The sequence below is a fragment of the Chelonoidis abingdonii genome, chromosome 7 (genome assembly GCF_003597395.2).
Source record: "Chelonoidis abingdonii isolate Lonesome George chromosome 7, CheloAbing_2.0, whole genome shotgun sequence".
Taxonomy (NCBI): Eukaryota; Metazoa; Chordata; order Testudines; family Testudinidae; genus Chelonoidis; species Chelonoidis abingdonii.
In genome coordinates, this window is record NC_133775.1 from 78,688,324 (window position 1) to 78,709,999 (window position 21,676).

The window sequence follows — 21,676 nt, forward strand, 5'->3', positions numbered from 1 at the left end:
ATTTTGGATGCGTGTGTAACATGACCTTGTCCTTAGAAAAAATTGTCTATGGGGAGTATGCCATGAGAGCCCCTATTTCTCCTACTCATCGGGCCAACATGATGGCTATAAGAAATGCTGTTTTCATGGAAAGATTAATGTAGGATGATGTTGTCATTGGCTCAAATAGCAGTCTAGTGAGAGGGTGCAGATGAAGTTGGGATCCCAGGGCTGGGTGGGATGTCATATGTTAGTGCAAAGGCCTTGAAGGAATCTCTTCATGAGCAGGTGGGTGAATATGGAATAGCCATCTATCTTGGGGTGGAATGCTGTGATGGTGACCAAGTGCGTATGAATGGAGCTTGTAGATAGGCCTGATCTTTTAAGATCTAGAATATAATCAAAAATGGGTGGTACCAGGAAGTTCATTGCTGAAACATGATTGGCTGTGTACTGGAATTAGAATCTTTCCCATTTTTGCAGGTAAGTACAGTGAGTTGTGTTGTGTCATGTCTGCTATTTAAGAGAACCTCTTTTACAGCCTCTGAACAGGTCATCTCTGAATCCTGTAACCATGAAGGAGCCATGCCTTGAGATGAGCAAGACATAGACTGGAATGGAGAATTCAGCTCACATCCTGCGAGAGGAGGCATGAAATCAGTTGCAAGATGATCAGAGAACACACTGTCATGCGTAAGAGGTAAGAATACCAAATTTGTCATAGTAATGTTGACGCTATGAGGATGACTTGGGCTCATTCCACCTGTATTTTGTGAAGTAACTTACACAAGAGGGGAAAAGGTTGAAAGGCCTAAAGTCGTATAGCATCCCATGTAATGAGGAAGGCATGGCCTAGATCCATCTGTGAGCAGAACTGAAGGCATTTGGCGTTCTCTGGTGTGGCAAAGAGATCTGTGTGGGGAAATCCCCAGCAGCAGAATATGCACTGAAGGACTCTTGAGCCTAGTTCCTACTCACGGTCTTGTGAGAATTGTCTGCTCACTTTTGGATGGCTGCAGCAAGCGGGGGTCAGCTGATGACCGAGTCGAATGTGAGAGCCGTGCCTGAGATGTATCAGGGCTGGAGTCCAAAGCTGGCTGTACAGAACTCTCCATGAGGAGAAGTTTCAGTCTGAGTTCACGGTCCTTTAGGATCTGGGTGGTTGAGTTAATGCAGTGGGTGCACTTCTGTGCAACATGGCCCTCACCAAGGCAGTGGATGCACTGTGAGTGATCATTATTTATGAGTAAGGCCTACGAACAAGAGAGATACCTCTTGAATCAGGGGGATCCCAGCATAGTCCTGAGGGGGAGAGCTCCCAATCAGGGAGGGCGAGAAACAGGTAACAGGGAGGGAAAAGTAGCAAAGTTTTGGTTTCTTTTAGGGGTAGAAAATTTATGAAAATGGCTAATCACTACTAAAGTAAGGTAAGTTAATGAGAGTATCTCTAAAAGTACAAGGGCTCTGCTCTGGATTCGGTCTCACACCAAAGGTAGTTGAGAAGAAACTGAGGCTAGATGGACCGCAAAGCGCTATATATAGATGTCGACCCTGGCATGATATGGAGAGGAGCGCATGTGAAGCCCAACAGGCACTGCTACAGAAGATCTCTCTGCATCTTCATCGGAGAGCTGCCACACCTACACACCTATCGGGACACTACTCAAAGAAGAGCTGTTTGGCTAAAATTTTCCCATGCTGGTTGTCTGCCTCAGGTGGATTTTTTTTTTTTTGGCAAGTGTCAGCAAAAAGAATTCAGCTGTGTTCAAGAAATAGACTAGGTAAAAGGAGACGGATGAGATTGGGACTGTAAGAGGGGATGATGGAGGGACAGTGACTGGTAGTTGGTAGTGGTGAGGCTGTGACTGGGTTGGGCAAGAAGACTGGGAGCTGATGGTAGTGAGTCTGCCCAAAGCAATGGTTGTCCTGAATGAGGCAGCAGTCCTGGAGATAAAATAGTGTATAATCATAATTAAACACTGTATCATAATGCACACACATTAAGGCTCGAATTAAGGGTGCACAGGCAACTTTAATTCTAGCATGTCCTTATTTCCGAGTGCTTGACTTTGCAATCTTAATAATGTTCTTTTAACATATTTGGTGTGTTTATTATATATCTCAAATGGCGAATCATGACCATGAAATTACAGAAGATATTAAACATGCAGAATAATTTCACATCTCCGTTTAAAGGGGATGGCCCAAATTATAAGCAAGTGGCACCAAAGATGTCACTGGGGATGGGTATGGAGTAAATATTTAGCCTATATGTTTAATAAATGTACGCAGTCAAAAGAGAATTGTTTTTAGTAATTATTATAATGTAAATCACTAAGCTTTACTTACCAACTGCGACAGCACTGGTGGAAGAGAATGATACAAATCAAAAAACAAGTCCAAGGTCTCTGGTTCTAGGAAAACTGAGAAAAAAAAAAATGTTTTTATCACTATTTATCAGTAATAATTAAATATTTATCACCAGAATTGTTTTTATTTTTCATAAAAGTGCTAAGAGTGAGGTACAATTCTGATTAAAGAACAAAATATCAATATAAGTGTACTAAATAGCTCAGCTCAAATGTGTAGTGGGGAAGGATAGCTCAGTGGTTTGAGCATTGGCCTGCTAAACCCAGGGCTGTGAGCTCAATCCTTGAGGGGGCCACTTAGGGAACTGGGGTAAAAGAAAAAAATCTGTCTGGGGATCAGTCCTGCTTTGAGCAGGGAGTTGGACTAGATAACCTCCTGAGGTCCCTTCCAACCCTGATATTCTACGATTGATTCTATAAGACCTTGTAATGCTCTTTTAGCACAATTAATCTATTCTATACACCAAAAGAAAAAAATGTATCTATACAACAAATCATGCAAAGCTTTGTCACGGTGTGGCAAAGTGCTGGGAACAACAGCTGAGCCAGGACTCTGATCACTTAGACATCAGTTAATTCACACACACAGGCAGTGGACCTGACTGTGCCTAATCAGTGGATTAGAATGGGCTGGACAGTAGACTAACCTTGCTTTGTTACACATGGATACCCAGGAATGTGATTCTATAAATGACCTGTATTGTACAAACAGAGAGCTTACTCCAGCTCTCAAAGGTACTCAGATACTTTGGTCATGGGCATGGTATAAGAACTTGCAGAGAACAGTTTGAATTGCACACCGCTGTGTGATATAGTACATTAAGGAAAGACACTGTTTCTGTTATAGATAGAAATTATAAAATAGCCACATGAGGTTTCCTGTTTAATATATCAGCAAATAAGACTATCTTACAGGAAAAGATCTTAGATAATTTTATAATTACAAGTTCTGTATCAAAACAAACAGATAACATATTCCACTACGTGTAGAATGCACTTCAGTGTTAACAGTTATGATCTTTTCTTACTTGTTCTCCAGTTTGTTGGGATCTGTACAGTGCATAAATCATCTGCGGACTCATCTGCTGAATTGCCAATGAAGTCAAAGTTAAGACAGTTGAGGACAAGTTTCAAGAGATGCATTGCTAAACTTTGTTGTTGTTGATCCTGAAGGTTTAAAGGTTTTGCCAATAACTATATTTAAAAAATTAAAACATTTCATTAAGTTGTTTGTATGCAACAGATTGAACATAATTTTGAAATAGAAAATATTTAGTTCTAAATCTTTACAACAGATTGTCAGTACATAGAGAAATTTCAATTTTTTAAATATAAATTTTAAGTTTTAAAGGTTTTTCGCCCATAAAGGGTAAAGTAAATTAGACTTTATTCCTCTAAGACTCAGTTCTCTTCTTTCTAAAAACAGCAAGTAAAGGGATACATTTTCCTAAAGTATTGGTATATAAATTGTGCATCTCCAAGTTACAGACCTAATCTTTAAAATGTGGTTAAACTTAGAAGTCTGTATCTAAATTTTACATTTGAGGTTCCATACTCATTCTCCCTCATTTGCTCCCAAATACGTTTTCACTTTATAACTCAAAAGCTCCAGAAACTCCTCCTCCTCCAGAATGGGTTCTTCTTGTTCTACATCATCATCAGTACTACAAAGCCTACAATCTGAATTTAGCTAACAGTTTGGGGATATATAAGACCAGAATACAATACAACTCACTGTCTCTCAGCTGCATTGCTAGCACTACAGAGCCAAGAGTAAACACTTACTTCTGTCAGTGAAGTATGCTGATGGGATTAGGAGGCTTACAAAGAGCATACATTCTGAGTAAGATGACAGTTTTACACAGGCCCTTCTCTAACTACAGCAATTACCATAATATATAATTACAAAGAAAGCCATCACAACCACAAATTAAACAACTGACTACGACTATAAACATATAGTATAAAGGCAATGAGTTTCGAGCTTCAAACATATTAGTCACTAAAGTTGTTCTTTGGAGGCTGGAAAATTGTTTCCCTTAAAGAGTTACTTTTCCGGCCAAAACAGCAATCAAAATGCAGCCTCTTCTTACTCAGTGCATCTCCTTGTTTATATTTAGATTCAGATCTATTGATTTAGTGACCAAAGGTTTTGACTCTGGGAGAGGGAGCTGGAATCTATTTTGTGCCATCAGCAGAATTGAGTTGTAATTGTTCAATCTTCATCACTGGTGACGATGCACGAGCCATAAAGAACTCAACTTGGAAACGAACAGCTTGCTCTATTTTATTTTTATTTTCCAATTACACTTGTTACTCTGCTAAGCTTTTATACAACTTTTATGTGAGCGCTTACATTTTATGGGTAGAAATTATACCAGTGGTTTGATAAATGTTAGTTTAGTGCACTAAATAAGTTAGTAAATGCTATACTTATTACTATAGTTTCCTATAGTAGGAAGTTGGCATTATACAGATGTTTTAATTATTACATATTAACTACTACCTGGAAGAGTGACCGGGCTGAACGTGTGCACACTTTTCAGTGTTTGGGAGTATCAATTTAACTTTAGTTCAGTTGAGCTTGAAGGCAATTAGGCTAGAGAATGTTTGGTGTGGCATGTGTGAGAGAGAACCCTAATATAGCACTGTACCATCTGCAATAGGTTTGAAGCCTCTGTAAAGGGGTTCTCGATATCTCTGAATGTATCTAACCTTTCTTGCAGACAGTACAGGATTTCTCCATGAATGCATATTTCCATCACTGATTTAAAAAACTTTGAATGTACATGGGCAGCATATTCACCAATCCATAGATTATACCTTTAGCCCCAGTCATTGCAAACATCATCCACGTACCAATGGCTGTGACCAAGGATTTAAAAAAATGTGTGCCAAAGTTAGGCTTCTAGGTCCAAATATCAGCCCCTAAAAAAATAATTTGATTTTCTCAAACGATGAACAATCAGCAGCTCCCAAAGAAAGCACTGAGGGAGTGGGAAGCAAGTGTTGTTTTTAAAAATAGACTACTCTCAAATGTAAGAAGTTGCTTGGTCTTAAGAGAAGCAGAGCTCAGCAGCTTCCAAGCACAACGAAGGCCTCGATCAGAAGGGAAGACAAAACGCAAAGAGCAAGGCCCAGTTTTGGAGTCCCTTAAGCCTACATGGGCCTGAGAGACTTAGGCTACTGAAGGGTGCTCCTCAGTACTTGCTGTCAAGCCTGTGAAGGAGCTGGGTCTGAACTACCTCAGAGTGCCACACAGAGGTTCACAGGGCTAGCAAGAGAGACAGAAACCCCTTGTCAGACCAGGCTACTCTGCCACATCAAGAGGATTTATCATCCTTTTTTTAGGAACACTGAGGTAGAACGCCTAACTAAGCTAAAATAAAACTAAACTAGGGAAACAATATAGGAAACAAGAAGAAAATCTCAGGATGCATGCTGTCTGCTCTGGAAGGCAGAACATAACTGAAGAAGCAGATAGACAAACCGGACAGGCTCTTAAAAATTCAACAATTTTATCGGTTGCTCGTGCCTGTTCTAATTTGATGTAAGCAAACATCCATCTAGGTACAGACTGACCTTGTCCACTCAGAGTAATACCTACCATAAATTTAAAGCAGTAAAAACATAAGATCCTCACTTTTAAGGCATTTTAATACTAGCTACAGTTATAAAACAGTCTTACCTCCTTTAGAAGAGAGCATGCCAGCATCAAAATATCCTTTAAAGACGTGTCACGGAAAGAGGTAGCTATTTTACGATGTTTTGCTGAAGGTCTTGAATAATCAACCTAAAAAATATAAGGCCACAAGAATAAACAAGTCTTTTTTCTTCCTTAAGACTAGTGAAGGGGCATTTCTGGCACAAGTCATTAGTCACAACAGATGAAGACTATGGTCAGGTAAAAGTCCAGGCCTCCTGGTTTCTCTTACCAATATCAGTACCCACTGACTCTGTGAATTCCTATTCATTGTTGTTATTCTATTTTTTCCTATATTACCTATTATTTCTGGTTTGTCCTATGCTCTGCCCATGATGCTGGCCTACTAGGACTATAGCAACACCAAGAACAAGTGGAAGCAAGTAATGAGATATTCAGCAGCTGCTCTGCAAAACATCACCTATGGATCTCATGTGAAATTGCTCCTGGACTGTGGAGTTCTGTAAGAGAAGGAGAGCTGGTCTGCACTTTGACTGTTCCTGTTTTAGTGTTGTATCAAGTCAGGTCACCAAATCATTTTTCCTTTGGCTTTAATTTTGGTGTTTTTCCTTTTCTCCAATCAATACACTCCATCTCTAGCTTGATCCCTACCCTCCATCCCAAACCGGGAACACGAGAATCAAATTCACTCTCCAGGATAATAATTCTTTAAACTTTATGTACAAAAACACAAAGAGCAAGCTGCTGAGATTGGCAATGAGATAAATGGTATATCCACTCTGCAATTGGAGGGGTGACTGCAGTCTGGGTAGGCATATCTATGCTAACTGTAATCTAGTTTGCACAGCTAAAAAACAGTAAAGACATGGCAGCGTATATGATATGGGCTAGCAACATATGTACCCAGGGTTCTGAGTGGGCTTGTACAACTGAAGCCTGTGTCGCTGTGCCTTTACTGCTATACATATTTTTGGCAATGTTTTCCCTTTTCCCACCCCGCAGCTAATGGGCAACCTACTTTTAGGTCACATCCACCCATTGAGAAGTCCTGGTCCCCTAAACACCTAGGGTTTTAAAACAAAAGAATCCTCCATGTCTAAGCCCTGTTTTTTAATACCACTTCTAGAGTGTGCAGGGGGACTCTGACACACTGCTTTAGCAGCGTTACATTCATCTTGTACAAAAGGGAAAAAACTATACATACTTACTAGGTTCATTTCCTGAGTCAGTTCTGAAAGGATCATCACTCCTATGATATAATGGTCCACAGTCGCCTACAGAACAAAAGAGATAAATTTCCTAATCTATACATCTAAAATGTAACACTCGACATTTCTAATATTAGCAGAAACAGGTTGGGTGAACCTGACATTTTTAAAGTTGTCTACAAGATTTAGCTGTCCAATTCTCAATAAACTAGTATGAATTGCAACTCCAAATCCCCGAGGTGGCTTTCAAAATGGCATCATAAAACATTAAAACTTAAGGATATTATTATATTATATATCTTCATTTTAGAAATATATATTCTGAATATCTACATTAGAGGAACACCACTATTAAACACTTCTCTAAGGTTAATTCAATCCTTTATCCTATTAAGGTAGCTATAATGAGTCCCACATAGTTTAGATGAGAATTTAAAAAAAGTGTCCTGAGTGGATTAAAGATCAGATGGCACTTTTCAGACGAGTACAAATTTGCACTGAGGTCTGGTCAAACATTCCCCATTACACTGAAAAGCAACATGCTGGTTTTGGCCTGACTGACATACCCCATCCTGCAGGTTTTTGCATCTTAGCAGTGAAGTGATTCCTCTTTACATTAAGTGCTGTTCAATGGGAGCCACACAGGAACATATCTGAGGATGTGACCCACAATTGAACAACTCTTTGGAAAGCTTTGAGATGAAAGGCATTCTATAAAAGTGTAAGACAGTGTGAAATTACTACTAACAAACATCTCTTTAGCAAATTATTCATAGGAATGAGGAATGATTTAATATTACTTTGCACTTGAATAAGAACACAATAGAGCTTCCTTCACTGGCGCATATTTAAAAATCAATGGTAAACTAATTAGAGTTACAGGCTACTGCCTTTGATTCAGAAGGTTATGCCCACCTTCTGTAGCCAAAGTCTACAATCAACAGTTGCTCAGCTGTTTCTGGACATCCAGATAGCAGTGTAGACCTTTTCTCTCAAATGTGGAACTTGCCTCAGTTTCCCTTGCCTTTGTCACCTCCGGATTGGATTAATCTAATAACCTTGAAGATCACTCAAATTTCAACTACTGCAGATTTTCATTGCTTATACATGGGATCTGATTCTCCACTGTCCGTCACCTTGCACAGTCATTTATACCTGTGCATGGTGGAGTAAGAGGTTTTTTCAAAAAAACACCATGTGCTTTGCACTGGTGTGAATGATTATATAAGGTGCAGAGCAGTGGTGAATCAGGACCATGGAATATATATTACACCTGTGCGCCACAGAATGCACTGGCCTCCAGTTTGCTTCTGAGTAAAAGATAAAGCTTTGGTTTTGATCTAAAAGCTCTTGATGGTCTATATCCTCCCTCCTCTGATACCAGTGTTCCAACCTGGCACTTGTGATCAACTGGATTATCCAAGCTGACAGTCCCAAGATTTATACATCTAGGGTATGGTGACAGTGTTTTCTCAGAAGAGGGTCCTTCACTCTCGAATTAATTTCTTTCCCTTTTGCCTGACAGACCCTAGTTTTGTCAATCTTCTCAGCACACTGCAAGGCCCACATACATGTTCAGGCTTTTCCTGATGGGACCAGAGTAGGAAGAGCCTCTTTTGGAAAGTGGGTATCGGAAGTGCACAGAAGCAAGCCTCTTTCAGGGTCACTTGTAATTTTGTCTGTTTAAATGTGCATTGCTCATGTGGCACTCTTGATATTGGTCAAGTGGCACTCTACAGGTTTGGTTTTGCTTTTTGTTCGAATTAAGAAAATGAGTACTACAAACAGAAAAAGTAAAAGTGTTCCACAGTCACGGAACAGATTACTAAGGGTACTTATTTAAACAGATCTTGAACAGTAACTTAAACACCTTAATGTCTTCCATATCAGAACTTCAAAGCAGGTTGCAAATATTCATTACATCACACAAGCCCCCTCAGTAGGGTGACCAGACACCAAGTGTGAAAAATTGAGACAAGGAGTGGGGGGTAATAGGACTCTATATAAGACAAAGCCCCAAATATCGATACTGTCCCTATAAAATCGGTACTTCTGGTCACCCTACCCCTTAGTGATAAGAAAATGCTAATCACATTTTACAGATGGAAAAAACTAAAGCATAGACTTGCCCAAGGCGGTAGAGAGAGTTAGTGGAAGACCTGAGAATAGAACACAGGAGTCCTGACTCCTAATCGCCTTCTCTGCACAGTAAATTATATTCTAATTCAAACTGGATCAAATTCACATATGATTACTAAGGTGCACATAGCCAAGACTGCTATTCATTAATTATCAACATATACTATTATTGCTTAGGTTTTTTCCCATTTCAATAGTAAATTCAATTCACTAGTAGATTTATAGCTTTATTTTCTCCTTTACAGGAATTTTTAATTTAATGAAAGAGATCTCTTAAGCAGCAAAGTTTTGTATTTAGGCCTCCATTATTAGTGAGCTACCAATGCAGAGTCACACTGCAATCATTTTAATAATAAATGTAAAATCCAATTACATTTATAAAAATAACTGCAAAAAAGCTACAGTATACTACTCAAGAGTTTGTTTTTAATAAATATTACAGCCATCTTTTATTGTCATTCCCAATTTAGCTCAAAACATTCTATTTGCATATTATAATCAAATTATTTTGAATAAGAGAAACAAATGAAACATAAATCTGACACTCAATGGCAGAGAACACGACTGAAACTGCTCCACTCATTATTTTCCTTGCTTAGTAGCCAGGAACACCACCACAGACAGCATCCTGAACCAACAATACATACTACCATCCCTTAAGGAAATAAATGCAGACATATCTAGACAAATCCACTACAGATATTTCACTGAAATAAATTCTGAAAAGAAAACAACCCCTCCGCCCCATTTCACGTATGCATTTTGATACTAATTTTCTTACACTCTTGAGTTTTAATGTTATTCCTAATCTAGGGATTATGGATGTGTTTAGAGACCAGCAGAAAAAACACAAGACTATATCTGTGCCACTGACCAAGCAGCACCAATAAAACTCTCCACACCACCTTTGGTTTAAAGATCACTGGCCACAATCTTATTGAACTGTTTAACTTCAAACCTTCGAAGGAATTAACCAGAAGGGTTGAGCCTTTACTCAGCTGTGTATGCATTGCAATCCCTTCCAGCTAAATTCCCCACCTACCCTTCCTTCAGTGCAAAAAGTCAAGCTCATTCTTGAGGGTGCAATGTTCCAATACACCACCCAACCAATGCAAAGTATTACCTGTCTTTAGTCTCCTTATTTTAAAGCTCCACCTAAGTCTCTGAGATAAGAGGCAATGACATTTGTAATCCTCTTGCAGGTTCCTCTGAACTGCTCATAAAGACTCCCATTTAGGGCATCAGAACAACCCACATACACCCTGAATCATTTGCTAGTGCTTCTGGCAATGTCTGCCAGGCAACATTTGCAGATCACTGTTTTTCAGAGTCAGGAGAGAATTTGCTCGTTTAGCAGAGTGGGGGTTTTCACTTTTCCCTGAGCACCATGCAAGTTTCACCTGGCAGGTTTTCATGATGGCCCCAGCCTGGCCCTAGCTATCCTAACTGCCCTAGGACATACTGGGTCCAATCAGATGCCTTGTGCTAGGAGCAACCATGCCAAGGCTCCAAATGCTGGAGGGGAAGGTGCATGACCCTCCCGTATTATGACCTAGTCCGGTGGTTCCCAAACTTGTTCCACCGCTTGTGCAGGGAAAGCCCCTGGCGAGCCAGGCCGGTTTGTTTACCTGCCACGTCCACAGGTTCGGCCAATCGCAGCTCCCAGTGGCCTCGGTTTGCTGCTCCAGGCCAATGGGAGCTGCTGGAAGCAGTGGCCAGTCCATCCCTTGGCCCACGCCGCTTCCAGCAGCTCCCATTGGCCTGGAGCAGCAAACCGGGGCCACTGGGAGCCGTGATCGGCTGAACCTGCGGACGCAGCAGGTAAACAAACCAGCTGGCCCACCAGGGGCTTCCCCTGCACAAGTTTGGGAACCACTGAACTAGTCTGTTTAAACCCAAGTCACAAGACAAGGGAAGCCCACAACACCAACCCCACAACAGTGAGTCACCTACCCATTTCCATTGTTTAAGTGGCAGACCCCTTACAAATTGTGACTCCACCCCCACTGAGACAGAATACACATTCTAACTCACTCCTTTTTTTTTTTAAGCAATCAGCTCTGCTTTTTTGGATCATGCAGGAAAAAAAATTTAATGTGACCATGAGAGAGGAGGAATGCTGACTATGTCATTATCAAAAACACTTTGTGTGTGTTCAAAACAACAGATGTGCAGTACAGTAAAAATCTTTACACGTGCCTTTGTAAGTAGTTACAGTTAGGGTGGTATCTCTCCATATTCCCATTAATAAGCAACATGAGTATGGCAGACGTTATCACAAAGATTTAATGTCATCCAGTATATGAAATACATAAACTTTTTTCTTTTTGATCCATTATCCAGGACCAGTATTTAGAAAGTGTACTGGTCCTGAAAAATTTTTGTACTGGTCATACAATTGAACATTATTTGCATAATTGTAGCAGCCGATATTGCAATAATCACCACAGTCAGAGTTAATGCTTTATTCCATTTGAAGGATGATATTCCCACCTTACAGATAGTACAGTACTCATGTCTTCATGTTTTTGAGATAATAGCTGCTAAAACCCTATTAGAATTCAAGTGGGAAAAATAAAGATGGTAATCAGAATGGCACGACTTTAAAGTCTGTTAACTCAATCGGCCAAGGTGAGAAACAAGTGTTTTATACCTTTGGAAAAAACGGGGAATGAAATAAAGCATTTATTTCTAGCTCTGACAATTTGCTAAAAACTAAACCTTAAACCTGTAGCAGGCCTGCTCTGGTCCTCCAACCTAAGCAATTTTTTAGCACTGATCCCTCCCTTTCTAATCTGTGTATAAATACCCTTTGGGTCACTCAGAAAGCTATTCATTAAGTGAGAAGAGAGCTGAATTTAATGCAAGACTATGTAATTTTAAGTAGCAGCATGATTGGATAATTTTTCTTACCTGTAAAAATTTTTTTACATCAGCAATAATGTCTCTGAAGATGAGCTGATCCTTTTGAACCTCGAACCATCCTAATTTTGTAATCTTAGCGATCACCTGAACAAGAGCCTGGATGACAAAAGGAGCTAGTTTGGGTTGAGAGGCTATGTAGTTCAGAATATAATTCCCTGTAAAGAAACATGCTTAGTCAACATCACAATTCTTTTTAAAAACACAATTGAGCCATTATAACAGAAATGTGGGAATCTATAACTCTTTAAAATCTAGGATGATTTATCATATAAAAAAGTTCATTTGTTCCTGAGGAGAAAAACATGTAGGCTGAATTTAGTCATCAAGAAAGGTGGATTCACAACCCTGTAGATTCAAACCTCTCTCCACAGAACAGGTACAACACTAGCCGAAGCAGTGCAGACTTCCATATATTTCCTCAGTAGGGGGCCTCAATACTACTCTGGAGGGCTTTCCTTTATGTATATTCAATCCTAGGGCTCTCTGATGAGACATTTTTCTACAAGATTAAGACCTCTTGCAATATATCTTAAACTTGTTTGAAACATTCTAAAATATTTCTGTGTTCTCCTCATCCCTGGTCTAAACAACATTTGATGGTACTGAAAATTCCAATCTATATTAGATGTTTCTCATGCAAAATGATTATTCAAAGCTCAGTCCTGCTAAGATTTACACACTTGCTTAATTAGTAGCCCCAATGAAGTTAATGTCACACCCTTAAAATCAAACACATGTGTAAGTCTGTGCAGGGTCCTAAGTCTGGAAGTGAACTCTGCCCTGACTTGTTTATCAGAACTGCCAAGAGCTAATTGGAAGGGGAAAAAATGGAGTAATATGTTAATGTAAGAGATTAGGGGGTGTACTAATAATACCTGGGAATTTTCATGTTTACTAAACTTCACTACGCCTTGTGAGATAGGTAAGGATGGGAACTATTATTATATTCACTTTACAGATGGGAAACTGAGTGCATCCTAAAATTCTCCTATATGCAGGGGAACACAGCCACTGCTACACTCCTGATAGGGTGCAATGTATGTCTGCAGCCACAATCAGTGACTTCATCAAATAAGGAGCTGGCAAGAGCAAGAAATGAGTTCTATCATGTCAGGGTAAGGGACAGCAAGAGAGGACATTGTACTCTCTCTCTTTACACCCAGGTGCCCAGGTTCTCTCCCTTTTGTCCAATAAAGCACAGAAAGGACTTAACTTGGTTTCCAGGTCCCAGCAGGAGCTTACAGCTCTGGCAACTAGAAAATCCAGCTATTTTGGGCTTTGAAAGTGAGAAAATTTGATTTGGAAGTTAACAGAAGAAAATAAATGCAGAACCTGACAGTGTCCGGTTTAGAGTCACTCTCTGACTACCACTGTACTTTAAAAAAATAGTTACACATCAATGGACAGCGGCAGGGCAAAACAGAATGTTCACGGAATCGCTACTGTGGTGATATGAATGTTTAGAATATACAGATGCAATTTTTTGCTGTTATTTTAATAGAAATAATGCAAGTTACTTACTGATGTCAATCCTTTGTTCGATGGGTAAAGGAGTTGTTCTGCTTACAAGTTTGGAAAGGCATGTTGCTGCTAGAAGCTGAGCATAGGATGTCTACAGAAACAAACACCATACCATTTTATTAAAAATTATTATTATGCCAAAAGAAAGCAGAATGAGCAGGTGGGATTACAGTTGGTCAGACAATGATTTGGCTATATACTTGATATACTAAAAATTAAACATAAACACATAAAAACATACATACAGCATAGTCATATTAAAAATCACTAAAAATTCCAAGATATAGATGAGAAGACCTTTCCATTCCCCCCATCCAGCACCTTCAAAAAATGTGCCCTTGTGATTAGAACTACTTTTCTAACAATACTTTCCCATTCTTATCACTGGGCTGAGTTTTTTAATCTTTCAAATCTTTGGTTTTAAATCATTTGATGTTTTATAACTAAGAGATGAATTTGTCACACCCTAGATTTAGTCACAAGAATCCTGGATTCAAAGACCTGAAGTTTTGATTTGCTTCCTTTTGTTTAAAACTCATGACTTTAGCATTTGAGTTTTTTGTGCATGATGATCAAAATAAGATTCATTACAGCCTTCAAGGCTGAAAAGTAAACTAAGTTCTTCATCTGAGACCACAAGAGATGTGATCCACAACACCTCTGGCAATGCCATGGATCAGACCAGACATCTCTCTATGAAAACTGTAATTGGCCTTGGAACCAAACTCCGTAAAGATATTCTTTAATTCAACAAATTGAGCTGGGGGTTTCAAAGATGACTGTGATAAAACTCAACGTTCAAAACTGTTATTACAACACTTACACTCTGTCATTTTCTAAAGGGTATTGCTTCACAACTGCATAAACACAAAAAGGCAACATTCACACCTAACAAAATGCTAGTCCTTCAAGTATTAGCTCACTTCCATTGTGTCACCCCATTATACCAACCCCTTCTAGCACACTCACTTTCAGTTCAACAATATTGTCACCCTAAATGGACACATGAAAGAACTGAAGATCACACCATAATGCACAATTTTAACATCAAACTTCCAGCACTACAATATTTAATAGTTTAATCACAAACATCATTTTAAGACTGCATTCTTAGGACTTCCATATGATACAGTAGGGGGGAAAAAAAAACAAAAAAACACCACGGCCAGATTATCAGCTGTTTACAGAAAAGTGTTGTGGGAAAAGCATGGCTCTAACTCACCTTTTTACTCCCTTGATCTTGGGCCTGTTGGAAGCCAAAACAGCCATAAGGCTGCTTTAAGGTTCCAGTGGCCTCACAGTAAGCACTGCACCAGCCCCGGATCAGAAAGAGCAATCTGCACCTGTCTACCTCCACCTCTGGCATGCTCCCTTCCTAGCCCTTCCACCCCCTGTACACTACACCTCTGTTGGTTAAGTCCCCAGCTGTCCCTCCAGTGTAGCTTTACACTTGCCTTGTGTTGCTGAGTTGGGGTTCAGAATCGGGCCAACGAAATTAATTACATACTTGAATTTTTACCCTTTCAAACCACTGTTGCCTGATCTGTGGATTGTGTATTAATTATATTGATTACTTAGGAATTTCCAGTTAACACTCTGAGGTTTGATGGATTCTTGTCTCAAGATCAACCTCAGTTTTATCAAAATTACTGGTCAGTTGGGAACCCCAGCGTGCATGGCTACAACACTCACACTTCTATATTTGTAATAGTTTAATAATACAGTTAGCAAAGTCATCAATACTCTAATCCACCAAAGTAGACAGAAATAATAAAGAATGTACATTTGAAAACCCATATACTCACACCATCCCTTGCAGAACAACCTGAAATATTAGCCATTATCTTCCTCATCACTATCATCATCATCCTGGCACCTCTCAAGAGCTACATACATCTCTCTCCTCCCAAGCATACAGGCTTTTATAATCTGTTACGCTGATGCCACTGTGCCTAATGCATATTCAGTAAGGATTTCTCCCTTTTTTCTTATTTGTGTTTCCTTACCCTACTAATTTTGCGATGCCCTTATCCTAGAGGTTAGTATATTAATAATTTCAACGTATTACCATATACGTCAATTTGTTGTTGAGGCAAATTCATAGTTAAATATTTGCCAACAATTCTATACTAAAATATCCAAGTCTAGTATCAGCTTAATATTCCTGCAGTTGCCTAATGTCATGTACAAACTTCCCTCTTAAACACTCTATTCCCAGTTCCCCAAAACTTAGGGGTGACTATTGGGCCATTTATCTGTGCCAAAGTTCACAGGCCTCAAACCTTATGCTACCTGCTTAAGCCGATGCCTTACAGCAGTGGTTCTCAACCAGGGGTATGCGTATGCAGAGATCTTCCAAGTGGTACATCAACTCATCTAGATACTTGCCTAGTTTTACAACAGGCTATATAAAAAGCACTAGCAAAGTCAGTACAAACTAAAATTTCAGCCCCAGAGCAGCGGAAGGGCAAGTGATGTGGTCGCAGCTCCCCCACCCTAGAGCAGCGGGAGGGAGCCCCCCCCAGCCCCAGAACAGCGGGAGGGCAGGCAATGCAGCCCGAGACTGCCTAGCCCCGGAGCATGAGGAGGGCCGGAGCTGGGGCCACCCCACAAGGAAATTGGAGCAGCTGTGCCAAGCGGAAGCTGGGGACAGAGCATGGGTGGGGCCATGTCTAGCTATTTGGGGAGGAACAGCCTCCCCCAGCCTATGGTATCCGCTGCCCATGCTTAGGGTACGTCAGACAAATGAGACTCTTAAAAGGCTGAGAGCCACTGTTTTACAGGATACAGGACTGGAGGCTTCCTTGCATTACTGCTAAGTAAAATAAATGCTAAAGCTAGCTCTATGGGCTGGGCTACCCCACACACTTCCACTAGAGTTATACACTATGATTTTTAATAATCTCAGACCAATTAAACAACACATTACATCTGAAAAATATTTGTGTGGTTTAGTAAAGACAGATATTGTTTTATACGCATATGTACATAACGTAAATAAAACAGGTTAGAGTTAAAAAATTTACTTGTTATAAATTTTCAAAAACAAATTAGATGTGCCATTTTAAAATGACTGTAACAAACTAATTAACAGACTTACTTGAAAATTTTCAGAAAATTCATTACTGAGGAAAAAGTGCTATAGTTGGATACATTATATTCTTTATGCATGTAAGAGATTTAATTCCTGCTTCAAGTATAAGCCTTAGCAAACTATAATCTTAGCTATGGAACCACTACCCTGCTTCCACAATAACACAAATGGAAACTACACCTTAACAAAGCTGTTGAGCACCATTTTGACATCGGTTGATAATTATTATACATGGAAAAAACTTATTAGATCATAGAAGCTATTCACCTACCCTATGAGAAAAAGTACCACATATTAAATCAGTCTTACACATAATCTCAAGAGAATCATACACACACAGAAAAAGGAAATTTAACAGAATTCTGAATTTTCTGTATCTTTATTACAATAATTCTGTAGCTCAACTGTATTGTTACATTTGTTCACATTAAGACCCCAATCCTGGAAAGACTTATGTACACACTTACAGTTAAGTACGTGTGTAAATCTTTGCATGACCAGGACCTATATTTGTTACACTTGATACTATTATGGAATTCTAATGATTGTAATGCAATTACTATGCACCGAAAATTGAAGAGAACAATATTTATGCGTGCATTTCTTACATCCTGAACAACAGAGTCTTACTGAAGACATGGAATAATTGAGTCTTTTCTAACAATATTTTGCACTTTTTATCCAAGGATCTCTAAGCACTTTACAAAGTTGACTAAACATTTATATAACAATGTATAGAGAGGATAATTAAAGCAGAGAGAAGATAACTGACTTGCTAAAGGTCAAAGAAAGTCAGTAGCAGACCTGGAAATGGAAAGTAGTGGGTGTCCTGACTCTAACACTCGATTCACCAGATCGTTGTTCAATGAACGAGACCACAGCTGCAACCATATATGAATGGACTCCTCACATAAGTAATCCTTACTCAGGAGTATGGATTACGGGATCAGGCCAATGTGCTATACTAACTTTGAATATTTTCATTTTCCCCCCATTGAGAATGCATTTTGCAACATCTATTGCAATAACCTAACTGTATCATAATGATAAACAGAATTAACAACTCCTTATGCATCCATTAACATAACAGATTTGTCAGGTTCTTCCAAGGCATTACCAGCTATATCAATGATTTCCAGATAATGGACATGTCTTAGGCATGTCATCTGAAATCATAATGGTTCCAAAACACAGTAATGATTATGAAGGATTGATGGTTTAACTCAGGGTTGGTTCCCCCATCACCTTTTAAATCTGACAAAATATCTGTATGTAAAATATCAGTACAAAAAACACATAATACTCTAAAAATCAGAGGGGTAGCCGTGTCAGTCTGTATCCACAAAAACAACAAGGAGTCCAGTGACACCTTAAAGACTAACAAATTCATTTGAGCATAAGCTTTCGTTGATAAAAAAAAAAAACCACTTCCCCATGCATCCAAAGAAGTGTTTTTTCACCTATGAAAGCTTATGCCCAAATAAATCTGTTAGTCTTTAAGGTGCCACCAGACTCCTCACACTCTAAAAAGAAAACTGAAATAATGCTAAGAGACTGGTTTAAACTAAGACAACAAGAACACATAATTTAAGGCTTTTCACACCATACTTACCCTGTCCCATTGTAACTTGGAGGAGCAAGAGCACAGGGGACTTAGCTGTAAACGTGTTGGAGCAAATCATGTTGAGGAGCAATACTGAGCAATGGGTGGCATAAAGCCCCATAAGTATGAGGTTCCTACCTTCTGCAAGTATTAGACCAACATTTAACATTTATATCTATTTTTCCCCATAGTTAGGTTTTCCCCCTGTTTCTGGCCATCTGTTTTCTAATGCTAGGTACTTTCAGTCCCACAAAGCCCACCCTCTAATACCAATTGATGTGTGTAGACAGATTTGCTGGAATTTTATTTATGAAGGAAAAACTCAATTTATTATAAGAGATGAGCATCTCACATGTATTGCGTTCACACTAATATTACCTGGACCTCCAATGTGGGTCTCATGATAAATGTATGTTTACATTGTCAGACTTTACACTTCTCCCCGGTACTTACTGTTCCTTGTTCTAGTAAAAGTTGACACTGGCTGAGACATTCAGGGCTGTCAATAAGCTCCAAGAGCACCTTCTCTGCTTGTATCCGCTGTGCTAGATCAGTCCCCTCATAGAGCTGGTTACATAGTACTTCAAGCTCTGCCAAACTCTGTTAAGAAAGAACAATACTGAAACCTCCAAATATGCCTTGTACCTGTGGAAGCCTTCCTTAAGATTCACAGTACTGACTATTTACACTGACATATAACCATTACAGTAGCATGAAATGCTGCCTATGCTCAGTTTTCCAGAAAAGTGCAATCAAACCCCTGTAGCTTCTTTCCCTCCCAATTCCCACAGCAGTAAGAGTGGCACAGAACTCCAGTAAAATATATGTGGAAGAGAGACAAACAGATGTTATATTCCTCGTACTAAAACGGAAGACATTATACCAGTGATTAAAATTAAGTGACAGAACACAATTCTTTTATCATGGACTACTCCTAATTTGAAATTTAGAACAGAAACAACAGTTCTGGTAAAGTTAATAAAAATAATCCAAATTTAACATGTTTTTTAAAAAAAGTTTGCTCTCTAACATTAGCTGTAAGTTCCAAACATTGCAAAGGTAAGCTTTAAATCAACAGTTGACTTACTGAGCATATCTGATAATAGCACAAAAATGTTGTAATCTATTGACTGAAGAATCAATATTTGAAAGCACAATGAAGAAAGCACTAAATGCTAAAAGCAGCTATAACATGAGGTACTTTTTAGAGAGAGATAATGCAACTGTCATAAATAGCTAAGAGTTAATGTTTCTTTCACCTGTAAAGGGTTAACAAAGGGAACCAAACACCTGACAAGAGGACCAATCAGGAAACCGGATTTTTCAAAGCTTAAGGGAGGGAATTTGTGGGTGTTTCTTGGTCTTGGGTCTTTGTCTGTTCTGTGCTCTCTCAGCTATGAGAGGATCTATTTTCGAGTCTCTCTAATCCTGTTCCAGTTGTAAGTAACAAAGGTAGAAAACAAAAGCTGTTATTGGGGTTTTTTGTATTTACATGTGTGTTAGTTTCTGGAATGTTTTAAATGGATATCTTCTTTGATAGGTGTTATTATTATTTTTCTTTAAGTAATTGACCCTGTATGTCAACCTGATACAGAGAATATGTTATTTTTTTTTCTTGTTTTTTATATAAAGCTTCTTTTAAAACTGTTTTGAGATTTTTCTCTGGTTAGGCTAAGGAACGAGAGGAGGGGAATCTCTTTGTGTTAGCTTGACTAGGTTGAATCTGCTAGCTCAGGGGAAGAGGAGGAGAAGGGTAAATTGCCTCTCTGTTTTGCATTCACAGGATGGTAAGTACAGTACGCCCAGGATACCCAGGAGAGGGGGAGCTGGGGATGAGATATAAGAGGAGACAAGGGGAGGAGCTTGCTTTCCCTTTGGTGTGAGACTCAGGGCCTCTGAGTCTTGGGATCCCCTAGAGAAGGTTTTGGGAGACCAGAGAGGGAGTCAGGCCCTGGAAATTCCTGGCTGGTGGCAGCGATATCAGATCTAGGCTGGTAATTAAGCTTAGAGGGTTCATGCTAGCTTCTCAGTTTATGAACGCTAAGGTTCAAATCTGAGTAGGAAGCTATGACAGCAACACAGGAGGAAAAGAGAAAGAATGAACAAGACACTGTTTAAGAGGAAGCCAAATGAAGACTGAAGACCGGAGAGAAATCTATGTAAGACCAGTAGAAAGTCACTGAGTCTATCCATATGCTTTACCTTAAGTATGGTCCTAAGACTTTGCAAGACTGAGGTGCAAGTCTACACAAAGTCCATCTGTCATTTCATACTTGACACTTGTTTTAGAACAAAGTGGGGTTGGTACAGTCAGCAATTACTTTGAGTTACTATTCTAATGATAAATTAAAATACTTCCTCCCTCCTATTATCACGAGAAGGGTGAACAAGTGCCTCTGTTGGTAGGTTTTAGTGACTAAAACAGAAATTTTTCAGGCTGAGATTTTTAAAACTGTCTAAGGGGACATCTACACTGCAAATGAAGGTGTGAGTGTAGCACAGGTAAGCATATATACCCTATCTTTAATCTTACTAGCTCAGGTAACAATAGTAGTGAAGACATGGCGGCACAGGGTTCAAAGTGGGCTGGCTGTCCCAGTACAAGCCTGCAGAGGACCTGGATATATACTCGGGTTGTTGGCCCATGGGTATGCCTATCCATGCTACAATCACACCTGCATTTTCTGGGTAAATTTACCATAAAGGGATTTGGACTACCAGCTCCCATCGATGGGAACTGAGCATCCAGATCTCTTAAGTGGCTTAAGTGGCTTTGAAACTATCAAACTGAAAGTGTTGGCCCCATCCCAAATACCTGCACCCTCTCTTCCCCAAGCCCAACCACAGGGCCTCCCCTGCCCAGATACTTGCACCCTCTCCCCCCAAGAGCCCAGACACCCCCCGACTCCCAGATCCCAGCTGTAGCCTCCCTAGAGCAACTCACTCCTTGGGTCACACAAAAAGGGAAGATTCATTAGTTTATATTTATAGAGGAATAAATAAAAGAAAATAAGACCCTGAAAAAACAACAACATATGTACACTAACTCCCAAACAAGACACTAACTCAAAGGAATTAAACTCTCTTCTGCCCAACACTAGCTCACCAACAGTTGTTTATATTCACTTTACCCTCCAACAGTTATTGATATAATAGAACTTCAAACAAGATCCA

At 39.5% G+C, this 21,676-nt stretch overlaps 1 protein-coding gene across 1 annotated transcript in view; it reads right to left on the reverse strand.

Annotated features, from left to right (window-relative positions):
* RANBP17 (RAN binding protein 17) overlaps window positions 1-21,676 on the reverse strand; it is a 258,121-nt gene that overhangs the window by 226,199 nt on the left and 10,246 nt on the right. Inside the window, exons 2-8 of the mRNA XM_032768764.2 lie at window positions 18,956-19,102; window positions 13,806-13,896; window positions 12,273-12,439; window positions 7,221-7,286; window positions 6,037-6,141; window positions 3,377-3,542; window positions 2,329-2,402 (exon numbers count right to left, since the gene is read on the reverse strand). Of these exons, the coding sequence (XP_032624655.1) occupies window positions 2,329-2,402; window positions 3,377-3,542; window positions 6,037-6,141; window positions 7,221-7,286; window positions 12,273-12,439; window positions 13,806-13,896; window positions 18,956-19,102 (816 nt within the window). The remainder of the gene's footprint in view (window positions 1-2,328; window positions 2,403-3,376; window positions 3,543-6,036; window positions 6,142-7,220; window positions 7,287-12,272; window positions 12,440-13,805; window positions 13,897-18,955; window positions 19,103-21,676) is intronic.